This window comes from Microchirus variegatus, assembly GCF_963457635.1.
Source record: "Microchirus variegatus genome assembly, chromosome: 13".
NCBI lineage: Eukaryota > Metazoa > Chordata > Actinopteri > Pleuronectiformes > Soleidae > Microchirus > Microchirus variegatus.
This window is the reverse complement of record NC_139814.1, coordinates 11198108-11210766: the sequence shown is the minus strand read 5'-3', so window position 1 is coordinate 11210766 and position 12659 is coordinate 11198108. Positions and strand designations below refer to the sequence as shown.

General features: G+C 39.7%; 3 protein-coding genes across 4 annotated transcripts; 1 reads left to right on the top strand and 2 right to left on the bottom strand.

Annotated features, from left to right (window-relative positions):
• Positions 1 to 1611: 1611 nt before the first annotated feature.
• Positions 1612 to 4665, bottom strand: LOC310936098 (uncharacterized protein). Of its 2 annotated transcripts, XR_014592998.1 has the most exons (3): positions 4574 to 4657; positions 4087 to 4117; positions 1612 to 4007 (listed from the first exon to the last, which is right to left on the bottom strand). XR_014592998.1 is itself a non-coding variant. In XM_083900134.1 (2 exons), exons 1-2 carry the CDS (start codon positions 4656 to 4658, stop codon positions 3043 to 3045), a joined length of 1050 nt encoding a protein of 349 aa, XP_083756260.1. In that variant the 5' UTR covers positions 4659 to 4665; the 3' UTR covers positions 1612 to 3042. The 2 variants fall into 2 exon arrangements, 1 of the variants encoding a protein (XP_083756260.1); XM_083900134.1 differs by lacking the exon at positions 4087 to 4117 and having other exon boundaries at positions 4574 to 4665.
• Positions 4666 to 5352: 687 nt separating this feature from the next.
• On the top strand, positions 5353 to 7558 carry mrpl9 (mitochondrial ribosomal protein L9). The gene is made up of 7 exons (XM_083899430.1): positions 5353 to 5467; positions 5841 to 6000; positions 6176 to 6300; positions 6399 to 6452; positions 6578 to 6679; positions 6759 to 6842; positions 7137 to 7558. The coding sequence occupies exons 1-7, from the start codon at positions 5381 to 5383 to the stop codon at positions 7437 to 7439; spliced, it is 915 nt and encodes a 304-aa protein (XP_083755556.1). The 5' UTR covers positions 5353 to 5380; the 3' UTR covers positions 7440 to 7558.
• prcc (proline rich mitotic checkpoint control factor) lies at positions 7552 to 12020 on the bottom strand. Its single transcript, XM_083899429.1, has 7 exons — positions 11302 to 12020; positions 11171 to 11218; positions 10333 to 10821; positions 9978 to 10073; positions 9577 to 9723; positions 9349 to 9414; positions 7552 to 8741 (listed from the first exon to the last, which is right to left on the bottom strand). Exons 1-7 carry the CDS (start codon positions 11611 to 11613, stop codon positions 8655 to 8657), a joined length of 1245 nt encoding a protein of 414 aa, XP_083755555.1. The 5' UTR covers positions 11614 to 12020; the 3' UTR covers positions 7552 to 8654.
• Positions 12021 to 12659: the final 639 nt, after the last annotated feature.

Sequence of the window (12659 nt, the reverse complement as noted above, 5' to 3'; positions counted from 1 at the left end):
TTCATCAATAACAATAAGAGTACATAATTATAAAACAAGGAGTACCTTTTGTTTTCATTGGTTGGATGATGTTTTTCCTTTAGTCTTTTGTAACCCATTGTAATGTAAGGCAGGAAAGGGAGACCTAAAATATGCAAGAACATGGAATAAGTGTAAAACATGTTTTTGGCTGAAGTGACAGATGACTGATCAGATGAGCCTGGTCTAAGCATTAAAAACATGTTAGCCTGGTCTCCATGGCAACAGAAGTGCCACTGCTTTCATTAATCTGAGGCATAACTAATCCAACATAACTGGAAAATCGCATCTTAATCCACAATCCACGTTTTGAGAAACAACATTCAGGTATGTTATGTTGTGCGTTTGAGGAAACCGTATGTAGTAGGAGGACTGTTGATCTCCTATGGGCAGTTATGATCACATAATCAATGTTTTCAGCCCCGCCCCTGCAGGCTACGGCAGTTATAGTTACTGCAGTTCAAGGATGAAATATGTCTCCAATGCAACGACATTGGTAGAATTAGTATATGCCTCCATTTATGTTTTAGTGTTCGTCTGTAAAGATGTCCCACAACGTTTATGTTCATTTACTTAGTTCAAATACAGTTATTTTACGACTGAGTATTAGTGCCACATTGAGGAAACTTCGAGAATAACGTCTTACTGTACTGCCGGCGTCTGTAACAATGGGAATTGTTGTCATTGTTCATGTTGTGCACGGACGTCTGAGAGTGACGGACCGGAAGTGAATGTCTGAGAGTTGACAGCTCCATTTGTGTATGTCTGTTCATACTATTTGAATAAAGTTCCAGTGAACAAGAGGTAAAATGAATTATCATTCGGATTGTTTCTTGAGAAACCACAAAACCCATCTGAATGTCCCGCTGATGCATCCACCGATAACCCTGCAGTCGACCAGTTCCAGCTATTTTCCCCTCCACAAAAGTAGCAATTTCCTCCAAGTCCGCCTGGTTCTTTCGGCGGAAAACATGCATTTTTTTGCATATTCTTTTAAAAGTCCTGATACTTGTGACAATGTGATGCTGATGTGCCAAAAGATTAAGTATCCCCTTGTTCGTGAAACCTACTCTAAAGTACACGGCCCTCATGTTAACTAACTCTCCTCTTCTTAAACAACAGGTTAGAATATTACGACTTTATTCTCGTCAATGTACGACTTTAATATCAGAAATGTTCGCCTTTATTCTCGTAAATTAGGACTTAATTCTGGAAGTCTGTGAAAATGTTTTTTTTTCCTCAATGTGGTCCTAATACTCAGTTGTATTATTGTTTATCACATATAGATAGATATGAAGATAAATAGAGACGCTGACCGGTGCCTGTAGACTTCAGTCCAGAATCGAGCAGCCTTCTCTGGACACAGATACTTCGCTGCACTTTGTCCTCGTACTCCGCCATGTTTCGTTCCCCCCTCTCAGGCCACGCCCCCACAGACCCTAACGTCATACATTAAAAAAAAAAGGAACAAAGTATTTGTTTTGTTTCTACAATATGTTTATTCTCGTTTCCCAGCTGCCAGTCATTTATATTACCTTTTTTTGGTTAAATGTTATGATTCATACAATTTCTTTAACACTTTCAGATGTCAGTTTGTTTTTGAATGACTCAACTCCATGTAGTGTATGGAAACACTGACAACTCAGAGGGCTATTTCACAAGAGCAGAATTAAGTAATTCAGGATAAGGGAGAAAGCCAGACTTGACCTAGTCACATCGGTCCATTCTGGTTCTATACATTTCAAGTAGGTCAAGCCACATTTTTACATTTTTGACTCTGTAATGGAGAAGACATGTGACATGTTTTACACCCAGAGAATATATTTAAAAAATAAATATGACAAAGGGTGATTTCTCCCAAATACAATGTCTCATATCACTGCCAAAAACACATTTGAATGTATTTGAAAACCACAGCTCACATGTCTCCTTTAAATCATCCTCCATGTCGTTTTGATCTCAGTACCTGGTTCTGGGTCTATTCCTCCTCAGCCTTCTCTGCTCTGCTATACTAAATTTTGTTTTAAGAGAAATTTGCCTGCAGACATGTTGAAAATGATTGAAAGGAACATTCAGGCTTTCTGTGAATAACCCACAGCTTTTCCTTCTGTGTTCTCGCATGGACATTGGCATAAAAAGAACATCCATCCATCATTTACCTCCACTGGAGGGTCACAGTGTTCTGTGCCTACCTCAGCTGACATATGGTTCACCCTGGACAGTTCGCCAGTCTTAAATAGTTTGTCTCCTGTATTTATTGGCCATTTTTCAGAGAATATGAATGAAAAAACACAAACACTTTTCTTTCACTAAATAGTTAGTGGTTGGCTGAAATTTGGTCAGAATTGATGGCAAGATGATTGCAGAACAGAAAGTTATCAAAAAATACTGGAGGAAAATTTCCACTCATCAGCCTGGAATCTGCGCTGGGACAGCTGGGACATTCCAACATGACAATGCTCCAAGTCGACCTGTCATTGGCTACAGCAAAATAAAATGAAGGTTCTGGAGTGGCAATCTCAATCTCCTGACCTCAATATCATTGAGCCACTCTGGGGAGACCTCAAACATGCAGTTCATGCAAGACAGCCCAAGAATTTACAGGAAATGGAGGCTTTTTGCCAGGAAGAATGGGCAGCTTTAACATCTGAGAAGATGCACAACTACCACAAAAGACTTCAAGCTGTCATTGATGTTAAAGGGGTCAATACACGCTATTAACAACTGGGGCGTAAACTTTTGATCAGGGTCATTTATGTAGTTTGTGTCCTGATTATGATTTAAAAAGTAAACACAGTTGTTTGACAATAAATGGCTTCAGCCAACCACTAACCATAAGTGCAAGAAAAGTTTTTGTGTTATCATTCATATTCTCTGAAAAAGGCTTAAGAAATCATAAATGCTGCCATGGTATGTAAACTTATGAGCACAACTGTATCTCCTATTTGATTGAACCTTTTACCCCACATGGAGCAACTATATGGTTTCTCTCCTGTTTGCGTTCTCATGTGTATCTTTAGAAGGTTACTGACCACAATCATAACAGATGAACGGTTTCTCGTCTTTATGAATTAACATATGTCTCTGCACTTCTTCCTTTCGGCCAAATCTTTTGCCACACTGTGAGCAACTAAAGGGCTTCTCTCCAGTGTGAGTTCTCCCATGTCTCTCTAAATTTATCTTCTGGGTAAATCTTTTACCACATTCAACACATTTAAACGGTTTCTCTCCAGTATGAACTACCATGTGTCTCAGCAGTTCTCCTTTCCGGTCAAAGCTATAGCCACATTCAGAGCAAATATATGACTTCTCTCCAGCATGACTTACGACATGTCTCTTCAGAGTTTTCTTGCTGCTAAATTTCTCACCACATGCAACACAATGAAATGGTTTCTCTCCTGTATGAGTCCTCTCATGTAACTTCAGATAAGCCTTTTGCCTGAATGTTTTACAACATACTGAGCAGCTGGGTTTCTCTCTTGTGTGAATTAACATGTGTCTGGTGAGTTGGAAATTAAAGTCAAATCTCTTATCACACTCAGAGCAACTAAATGGTTTCTTCTTGTTTGTAGATGTCGTACCATTTACAGCAGGTAGGAGGTTGTTTTTGGTGTTTAAACCAGACTGAGGTTCACCTTTTTCCTCTTTGACTTCAGTTTTAAATGCAGACAATTCAGAAGCATGGCCTTCACTAAGTGGTCCTAAATGTCCATCTGGACATGAGTTCCTGGTTAGTTGACAGTCCTTTCTGTTCTCCTTAGTGTGCCTTTGATGAAGCTGTGAAGATTCAGTCTCCTCTTCATCATCTTCCTTCTTCACAGTGACAGGACTGAATGTGAACTCAATGATATCGTTGTCCTCCAGACCTTGAACATGTGGCTCTTCCTTACAGATGCGCGATTCCTCCTGTTCCTCTTTGATGTGGGTGGACTCTTCTTCACCAGAGCTCCACTCCAACTCCACTTTACTCACGGACAGCTGTCGGTTGCCTGTGGAAGAGAGTAGAGAAACTTTAAAGACATAAATGTTTTTTTTTATGTGGCTGTACTGACACAATTGGCTTCTTACATTCAGCTGACAGAGCTCTGCACTGCCCCTACTGCTGAGAAAACAACAGAGACACCCTCATAATGACAACATGGCTGGCAGTGGGGAGACCAGGGATACACATTTCAGCTGCTTAACAAAATCTTACCTAATTAAAGCTACGCCATAACTAGTCTTCAATGACAACAATAAGAGTGGTCATAATTGTAAAACGAGTATCTTTCCTTTTCATTGGTTGGATGATTTTTAATTTAGTCCTTTTTAATCCATTGTAATGTAAGGGAAGGGAGACCTATGTGAGAACATGGGATCATTTTTGAAACATTTTTTTGGTTGAAGTGACAGATGACTGAACAGATGTAAGTCCAGCCCTGGTATGACTCTGTTTTTGTTTTAGTGTTCGTCTGTAAATATGTTCCACGTCGTTTATGTTTGTTTACTTGGTTCAAATATGGTTATTTTTTTATATCACATATAGATAGATATGAAGATAAAGAGAGACACTAACCGGTGCCTGTAGACTTCAGTCCAGAGTCGAGCAGACTTCTCTGGACACAGATCTTGTGCTGCACTTCCTCCTCGTACTCCGCCATGTTTCGTTCCCCCTCTCAGGCCACGCCCCCACAGACCTTAACGTCATACATGGAACAAAAACAACAAAACTTTATTACATGTTAACGTGTGAACAATGAAACACAAGTGATGAGTAGTAAATATGTCAACAAACTAGAATAAAAACCAGGAGAAAGATGCGATGCCCTTGCAATGCAAAATGCATTCAACATTATTATTATTATATTTTTTTTAGACGTGTGCTACAGTGTACAGTCCATGTGCTTTGGTACACAAGTGTATTTCAAGAACATTTCTTCAAAACATATAGTTAAAAACTATACGTGGAAAAACGTAATTAAAAAAAAGATAGAGTTGCGAAATAAAATCAAGATAACACATATTTCTAAAATCTTCTTTAACTAACGAATCTCCAATAAAAAATAAAGTATAACGAACGTTGAAACAAGTCGTTGCAGGATAGTTCAATTTTAATTTTCTGTAAACTGTTTCCAATGTAATTATCCTTTATTTCAGGCATTAATTTTGACCACTCTTGCAGCTGGTGGGGTCCTTTGACGTCTATGACTGAAAACGACTCATGTTAGCATTAACTAGCATGCGTTTCCTCAAGCGGTGACAGAGGCTTACTTAAATAAACTGTTGTGTTTAAGGTGCAGGGACCGTCTTTACGCAGGTGGACGTGGTGATTTGTTTGTACACAGTACAGTTAAAGAGAATTTCAGTGGTGTTGTGTGTGAACATGTTGAGCTCAGGCCGGCGCGTCCTTCAAGATCTGCTGAAGCAGACTGCTGTCAACTGCAGGAGTTTGTCTCTGACTCCTGTTCAGGTAAATACAGCCTCTGCTATTAAACATTCATCACTCTTTAATGTTGCTCTTATGCAAAACATGTTTTATAATAATACGGGATGTCGATATCGGTGACAACACAGTTTAAGTAGTAGGTGTCATGAGCACAACATAGTCTTGTCCAGAATTTATGGACATTTTTTGTTTTATTGTTTATCAAATTGGATTTAAAATTTGCTAATATGAGACTTTTAATTCAAAATGTCTTTAAAACTGTACAGTAAAAATGTCAGTGCTTTACAGTACACTACTAGTGCTTTATACACTGAGCTATGTGTAAAGCTGCATGTAATGTTCTGTACAGATTAGTAGAAATCACTTTTGAGTTTCTGGGTGCCTTTTATTTTCTCAGAACACAGTTGTGGTGGAGCGATGGTGGCAGGTCCCCTTATCCAAAGAAGGTAAATCGCCAAAGCTTCACCCTCGAAGACACAGAATCTACAAGCTGGTTGAAGACACCAAACAGTCTCCCTCACCGAAAATGGAGCTCATTCTAACGGAGACTGTTCCAAGTGAGAATGCATTGTTGTCTTTAACAGCTGAAATCAAACTAATTTACTTGCAATGGAATGTTTAGGGGCTAAAAATGGACCTCCTGCTTTGGAGGGTGTAGTAAGAATATATCGGACCATTGATTATTGTAATCTCATTTTCTCTGTGCACCATTACATTTGTGTGTTCTGACAGAGCTTGGGGGGCGAGGAGACACTGTGTTTGTGAAAAAATCAGTTGGCCGGAACAAGCTGCTGCCCCTGGGTCTTGCAGTGTATCCATCAGCAGAAAACAAAAAGATATTTGAGGAGGAGTTAAGAGTGTGTATCACACTATAATGTTGTTTTGATATGCATGTTTACCTACATATTACACAGCAGAGGTGAGCTATTTTTTATTGTCACCTATTTATTCACAGCTTTTGCGTGAGGGGAAGCCAGAGGATAGAATCCAAACCCGCACTGGACTACTGGTGAGAGTTTGTCTACTTTGAGCTTTCAAAGACTGCCCCTACTTCCTGGCTTTTCCACCTTATTCAGTTCTTCAAATATGGAAGAAACTGCAGATGAACATTTGCCTTTTTTTTTCTTTTTACAGACTATGGAGTTCCTTAAACGCTCCATGCTTAACATACACAAAATGCCATCTGAAGAATTCCAGCTCACTAAAGAGGTCGTCTGTAGACAGTTTCTCAAGAAGGTTTGTAGGTTATCCTTTCTTTCTCTATTTACCCAACGTGACAGGTGCTTCAGTAATCATTTCATTAAATGTTTCTTAGCTGGGAGTTGTTGTGCCACTTCATGCACTGAGTCTTCCATTTGAGCCAATCAAGGACGTGGGTGACTATTGGTGTGACGTCACGGTAAGAAGTGTTTGTTCTGCATGCATGCATGTACATGCATGTAGCTCCAAGCTGGAAGTGCCTTTTAGAATAGACTTATTGACTATTGATATGTTTGCAATGTATGCTATTAGAAATGTTTTTTTCTTCCTACAAAATATAGTAGCCAAAAAAGAAAACATTTTCTTTTGTAAACATGATTCACTTGTTTTTCATCACACTTGAAAAGTACCTTTTTGTGCCATCGAAAGCTAAAAAAACAGAAGTCTGGCTTTTGTTCAACCAGAATTCATATTGTCCATTTTTGTCTTGTAGATCAATGGAATAGACACAGTTCGTGTCCCAATGTCACTGTTGCCATATGAAGACCAGTCTGCAAGTTACCAGCGGCAGTTGAAAATACAAAAGCAAGAGCAGGCAGATGCTTGCACTTCAGAGGCAGTTGATGAAGATGAAGCTCTTGTGGATGGAGTTTCCAGTGTAGAAACGGAGCATGAGGATGGTAGAGACTCTGTGAGTCAAGATGGTGAAGCTTCGGCTGCTGAGGAAATAACCTCAGGTACACAGACAACACAAGACACGACAGCACCACCAAGTGACAGCCCAAAAAAAGATTAAATGACTCCAAATTGACACATCCACACATTTTCAGTTGAGTGTGTTTACCTGTAATACACATTATACATGCATATACAGTTTATTGAAGTATTAAAATGTTTTACATCTGGCTTACAAAGAATAAATGTCATGTCATTTTGTCCCTCTGTTGGTTTAGGATGTACAATTAAACAACTGTTGTAATATATACAATTGAAGGAGCACTTCAAGAGGTTATGTTGCCTCCAAGTATGTAGGGAACTAAAAAATGTATTGTGATTATTATTATTTTTTTTTTACCATATGCAACACCTGTGCCATTATGATACAGGTGACAATTAAGAAAAACTCCTGTGGCATTGAAAGGTACCAAGTCAGGATAGGATCAGGTTTATTGATAATTTAAACTGCACGAATAACAAAAGAACAAGGTAAACAAAAGGTCTTTTTAAGCGCTGCCCATCTAATTAAACATTTTCCCTCGACGGAAGTATTCAGCCATCCTAAAACATTCTGGCAACTGTAAGCAGGCAAACCACGAGCAGATTTGTATTCTTAATTAATTTCGACCCCAGAATTGCCCTAAATCTTGAAACGTGAAAAGTGAAGCAACATAAAGAGCTCAAAGCCTCCTCCCTATGAGCTATAATAAAACATCAGGATCTTATGACAGCACTGATTAAGAATTAATCAATTCAGGATACTGCAAAGTTGAGTTGATGGTTCTTAACGTATGTAATGTTTCACAGCTTTTTAATGACGTCAGTTCCTATGTCATCAGGGGTATCCTCTTACTAATATAAGTGACTGCTAGAGAGCCAAGTCTATTCTATAGGAACATCAAAAAAGTGAGTCATACACTGATCAGATGAACAAGAAGCATACACATTTAAAACATGATTGGCCACTTTGTGGTACAATTACACCCTATATACCACTGACCGACCAAAGGTAAATCAAAAACACTGTTGAACAGTTTGTAAATTAAGCAGCATCTTAGAAAATATTGAAATTGTTTATTAACGGTTAGCTACTTCCAAAGGAGAATTTCATGGCTGTAACTAGAATTTAAATGTGGGAGCAACACAGTTCAGATCAAACAGTTATTCACTGTTCAACACAAAAGATGGAGAGCAAGAGGACAAATCTGTCTTAAGGTGTTTATACTTATACTTCCCCTTTTTTTGGGAAATCTGCAAATCTCAGGTTTTTCTACACAAGTCCACACTGTGACAATCAGAAACCATATTTGGCCTGGGTCTGCCGGCGCGTTATCTTGTTTTCCGCCCAGTTATTCTTCAGCTCCAGCTCACGTTCCTTGGCCTGTCGAAAGACAATTTATAAAATAAGGCCTATCAAAAAAGGGTTCATATTTTTAAATGATGTCACGTCCGGCAAATCCACAATCCAGTGTTTAATCATGATTCAATTTGAAATGCTTGTCACCACTATGAGAGATTATTCAAACACAGAATACTATTTATGGTGTGTATAAAACATGTCACATTATTTGCTGAATAGTCAATGTATCTATATAAGACAAGCTGCTTTTTTTGATACTTAGATTTTTTTTGTAGCAAATCATGCAAACAGATGAAGTTAGCAAAAGGGTTGTGGTTTACTAAAACATGAAGCATGATGTGTTCAGACATGTTTCACTGTTAGAGCTGACTCTTGGTATATTGAGAGAAACTGACTGGCATCCTGCTCCAAATTAACTTTGAGACAATCTAAAGCTAATCTAAAGGAATTATGTGGTTGCAGAAGCTTTTAGTAGCCGTCTGTTTAGTAGCTCCTGTTAATTGTGCCAGATAATTATTAGGCTAGAGAAATCAATTGATTGTGGTGGTATACCATGTAAGATAATCTGGTAAAAAAAGAAAAGAAGCAGAGACGCAGACAGTATAATTTGAGCTTTAGCATCACTGACCTGATGAATGAGATATGTTATCTGGTGCTTACGCCGCTGTTGTCCTGTAGGCTGTCCCCCTCTTTTCTGTAAAGTAAAGACAAAAAGTTAACAACACAAAGCTTTTGTTCCTGCTCATGCTGTAAGTATGTGAACGTGTGTAGTAGCTTATACATTTAACCAGAGAAACCAAGACGTTAGAGAAACAAGAGTTTGTGAAACAATTGTGACAGAGAAAGATCAGGTCACCTTGCTGAAGGACTGGCGGGTCTGCTTCTCCTCCGTCATGTTCTTTGTCATCCACTGCTGGTTACCACTCAGCTGGTCATCTCCCTTGATCTCCAGGAACTTGACTTCCTCTTTGCCTCTGTTCCTTTTCCCTTGCAGCCGCATGAACTAAATATAATGTGAGGGGGAAAAAAAATCATGAACATGACACTCGGGCTGCAACTAAAAACTATTTTCATAATTGATTAATCTGACGGTTATATAAAACAAAACTAAGTATTTTTAATGATTTCTTTGTCATATGGAGCAAGTAAACCAGAAAATATTTAGGAGACAGATGCAATGTTAACTGTTTAAGAAAACACACAGTTGTGAGACATAAACGTGGAAGTATTAGAGAGAAAAGGCAGTGCACTTCTTACCGCTTCATCATCAAACATGGCAGATTGGCCAGGTTCTTCAGCCTCCTCTGACAATTCTGGGTTAGGATCTTGATAATATGACTCATCATAATATTCCTGCCCAAGAAAACAAAAATGCATGGCTATCATTTGCTGCCTGTTCTTGTCAATACAAACTCTACAAAGTTCTGAGGATCATTATCATTAGAGCATTATTGCCTAAAAAGGGGCACTTGTCATTTGTTTCCACAAACCATTGTTATATCAGTCTTATCAAAGACAGTCTGGTTTGGCCTTGTTCTTTAAAGGAAACCCTCAACAGAAAGACTGATGTAACAAATCGGGTCTTTATATAATATGCAACTGTCATGGTTACCTGAGGGCAAGCCTCTGGGCCTGTCATGGGCTGTTGATACTGAGACGATTGACCACCCCATGCTCCACCTCCCTCTTGGTTGCCCCCAAAGTCAAGGGGGGCATCAGACAGACCAGGCTCATCAGCAGCTGGGATAGAAAGAGGCTCTGCAGGGGCTTTCAGCTCAGGTTCTAAGCTTGGGACTGTTGCAAGAAGGGGCGGGGAGCTTTCACCTAAGGAGAAGTAGTTCTGTGGGGTTATGTCCTCCTCGTTATCTTGGTCGTCAGCAGCGATTTGTTTAGCCAGCTGCAGAGCAGCTGATTTCGCTGCAGCTTTGATTGCAGAGGGAGATGCACTAGAACTGAGAACAGCCTGAGCAGGTGTTCCAGGCTTAGGTCCTTTGGGTTCTTGCCGTTTGGTGAGTGTGTGAGGAATCAGGACCCTGGCAGTCTCCCTCACTGTCAGGTTTCTGGGTTTTGGTAGAAGGGCAGAAAGACCTGAGCCTGCACCCTGGATGAGAAGAGATATGGACATAAAGATAATGTGTGAATCCAGCGTATCACTTTAGAAATCATTCATCTATTTTATTCTCGTTAATCGAGTCTAAAAAGTGTGATCATCAGTAGTAGAGACATAAGAGAGAGAAATGTTCCCATTTACAAATGAAAAATGCACAGGATCTCTGGATGATCCAAGTGATGGGGTTGGCACCTGTATTGAAAATCCTGAAGGGAAGACAACCTTGTTCTGAAAGTGTTCTGTTTTGTAACTGTGTTTAAAACAAGGGCAGGAACGACATGCACATGTGTAATATAAAAGAGAAATTAAAATATTTTTCTCACACTCATTTTTTTCTTACCTGGGTTGGTACTTTCTTCTTTGCTGGTTCATCATCATCGGAGTCTGACTAAGGACAAGAATAGCGCAGATGTTTTATTACAAACGGACACACCACTGGAGAGATTATGGGTATAAACAAATTGGACTCACATCCTGTCTCTGGATCTGTGGCACACTGATCCTGACCGGTTCTGTTCGCTTTTTCGGCTTCGGCAGACTTGACAAAAACCCTCCTCTATATGTTTGAAGGTCGTCATTAGACGCGCTGTCCCCCGCTGTTGAATGACTTATTTTAGTCTCCTTGCCTGGTCCATCGTGTTTTCTGCCCCCAGCTCCAGTCTTTTTAGGAGCAGGTAGGCGTGAGAAAAGTCCTCCCGAGCTGAATTTGCTCTCCGGTACAGCAGAGCGGGAAGTTTCCTCGATATCACTCTCATCACTGCTGCCATACGCGACTAAAGACATGACTGCTGATGATGAGGATTGCTTTTCTGCAGTAGTTTGTGAACATGGACGACCACTTTAACTCGATGAGGTCTCCAGGAGCAGGTCAATAACAGGTACGATAACTTTTCATTAATACAGCCACTGATAACAATATGAATCCAGGCGAATGGTGAGAAAGAACTCCTTGCATCTATGGACTGTCCCAACTTAAAACAGTGCTAGCTGAAATGTTAGCTAGGCCGCGGCAGTGAACGACATTAGCAAACCGACCGATTTCGCTGAATTAGTAAGTATACAGCTGTCACTGCACGTCGGTTGTTGGTGCAATGGGTGTTTTTCACGCCACAAAACAGCGACTTTCCTGTTGTTAGATCAACAAATGTGTCCAGTTAGTCCCTCGACTCCATCAAAACATTCGCCTTCATGATTTATTCAGAGAGGCTACAACTGCGCATGTTTCTGCGCAGCATTCTTCTTCTTCGTCTGTTTAAGTGTAGTTGATATGTATCTTACCGCCCCCCAACGGACCGTGAGTGTATCAAAATTAATGTTAAAAAGGCCACTTGCTCAAGAGTGTATGGCTGTGCAGAGGTCTCAAACTCGCGGCCTGCGGGCCATATGCGGCCCTATGGCTTAATTTAAATTCATGTTTTTTTTTTGTAGATTAATGTTGCATAATAATTAAATTATTACCCATATCACCACAGGCACTTTTATTTTGAAATTATATGAAATATTATGTAGGAATTATGTGATATACAGTCATTTTAAGATCATATGAATTGTTTTTCACTTACTGGCCACACAAGATGCTCGGCGGCCCCCAAGGTCATTTGAGTTTCATTTGAATATAAACAAATGTCTCTTACATTCAAACTATTGTCAAATGAGTTCACACAATGCTCATTAAGCCTATCAGCTCCACACGACTCTCTCTGCGTTTTTGTCAGTATATAAATGTTCATGTCTGTGGTGACATTTCAGTACTGCACACAGTGTCACTGTCTTCTTGTCATTGTGGTTTGCTGCACGTTCTGCTGCCGAAGCTGTCCCTGTAAAAGGCA

Excerpts from the sequence above, each read along its gene's own strand:
- LOC310936098 (XM_083900134.1), bottom strand. The coding sequence starts at position 4,658 with ATGGCGGAGTACGAGGAGGAAGTGCAGCACAAGATCTGTGTCCAGAGA. Across the intron at positions 4,008-4,573 it reads ACTGAAGTCTACAGGCACCG|GCAACCGACAGCTGTCCGTG; the intron begins GTTAGTGTCTCT and ends TCTCTTCCACAG.
- mrpl9 (XM_083899430.1), top strand. The coding sequence starts at position 5,381 with ATGTTGAGCTCAGGCCGGCGCGTCCTTCAAGATCTGCTGAAGCAGACT. Across the intron at positions 6,301-6,398 it reads TATTTGAGGAGGAGTTAAGA|CTTTTGCGTGAGGGGAAGCC; the intron begins GTGTGTATCACA and ends ATTTATTCACAG. Across the intron at positions 6,843-7,136 it reads ACTATTGGTGTGACGTCACG|ATCAATGGAATAGACACAGT; the intron begins GTAAGAAGTGTT and ends TTTGTCTTGTAG.
- prcc (XM_083899429.1), bottom strand. The coding sequence starts at position 11,613 with ATGTCTTTAGTCGCGTATGGCAGCAGTGATGAGAGTGATATCGAGGAA. Across the intron at positions 10,074-10,332 it reads GCCCAGAGGCTTGCCCTCAG|GAATATTATGATGAGTCATA; the intron begins GTAACCATGACA and ends TTTCTTGGGCAG. Across the intron at positions 9,415-9,576 it reads CCCGCCAGTCCTTCAGCAAG|AAAAGAGGGGGACAGCCTAC; the intron begins GTGACCTGATCT and ends TTTACTTTACAG.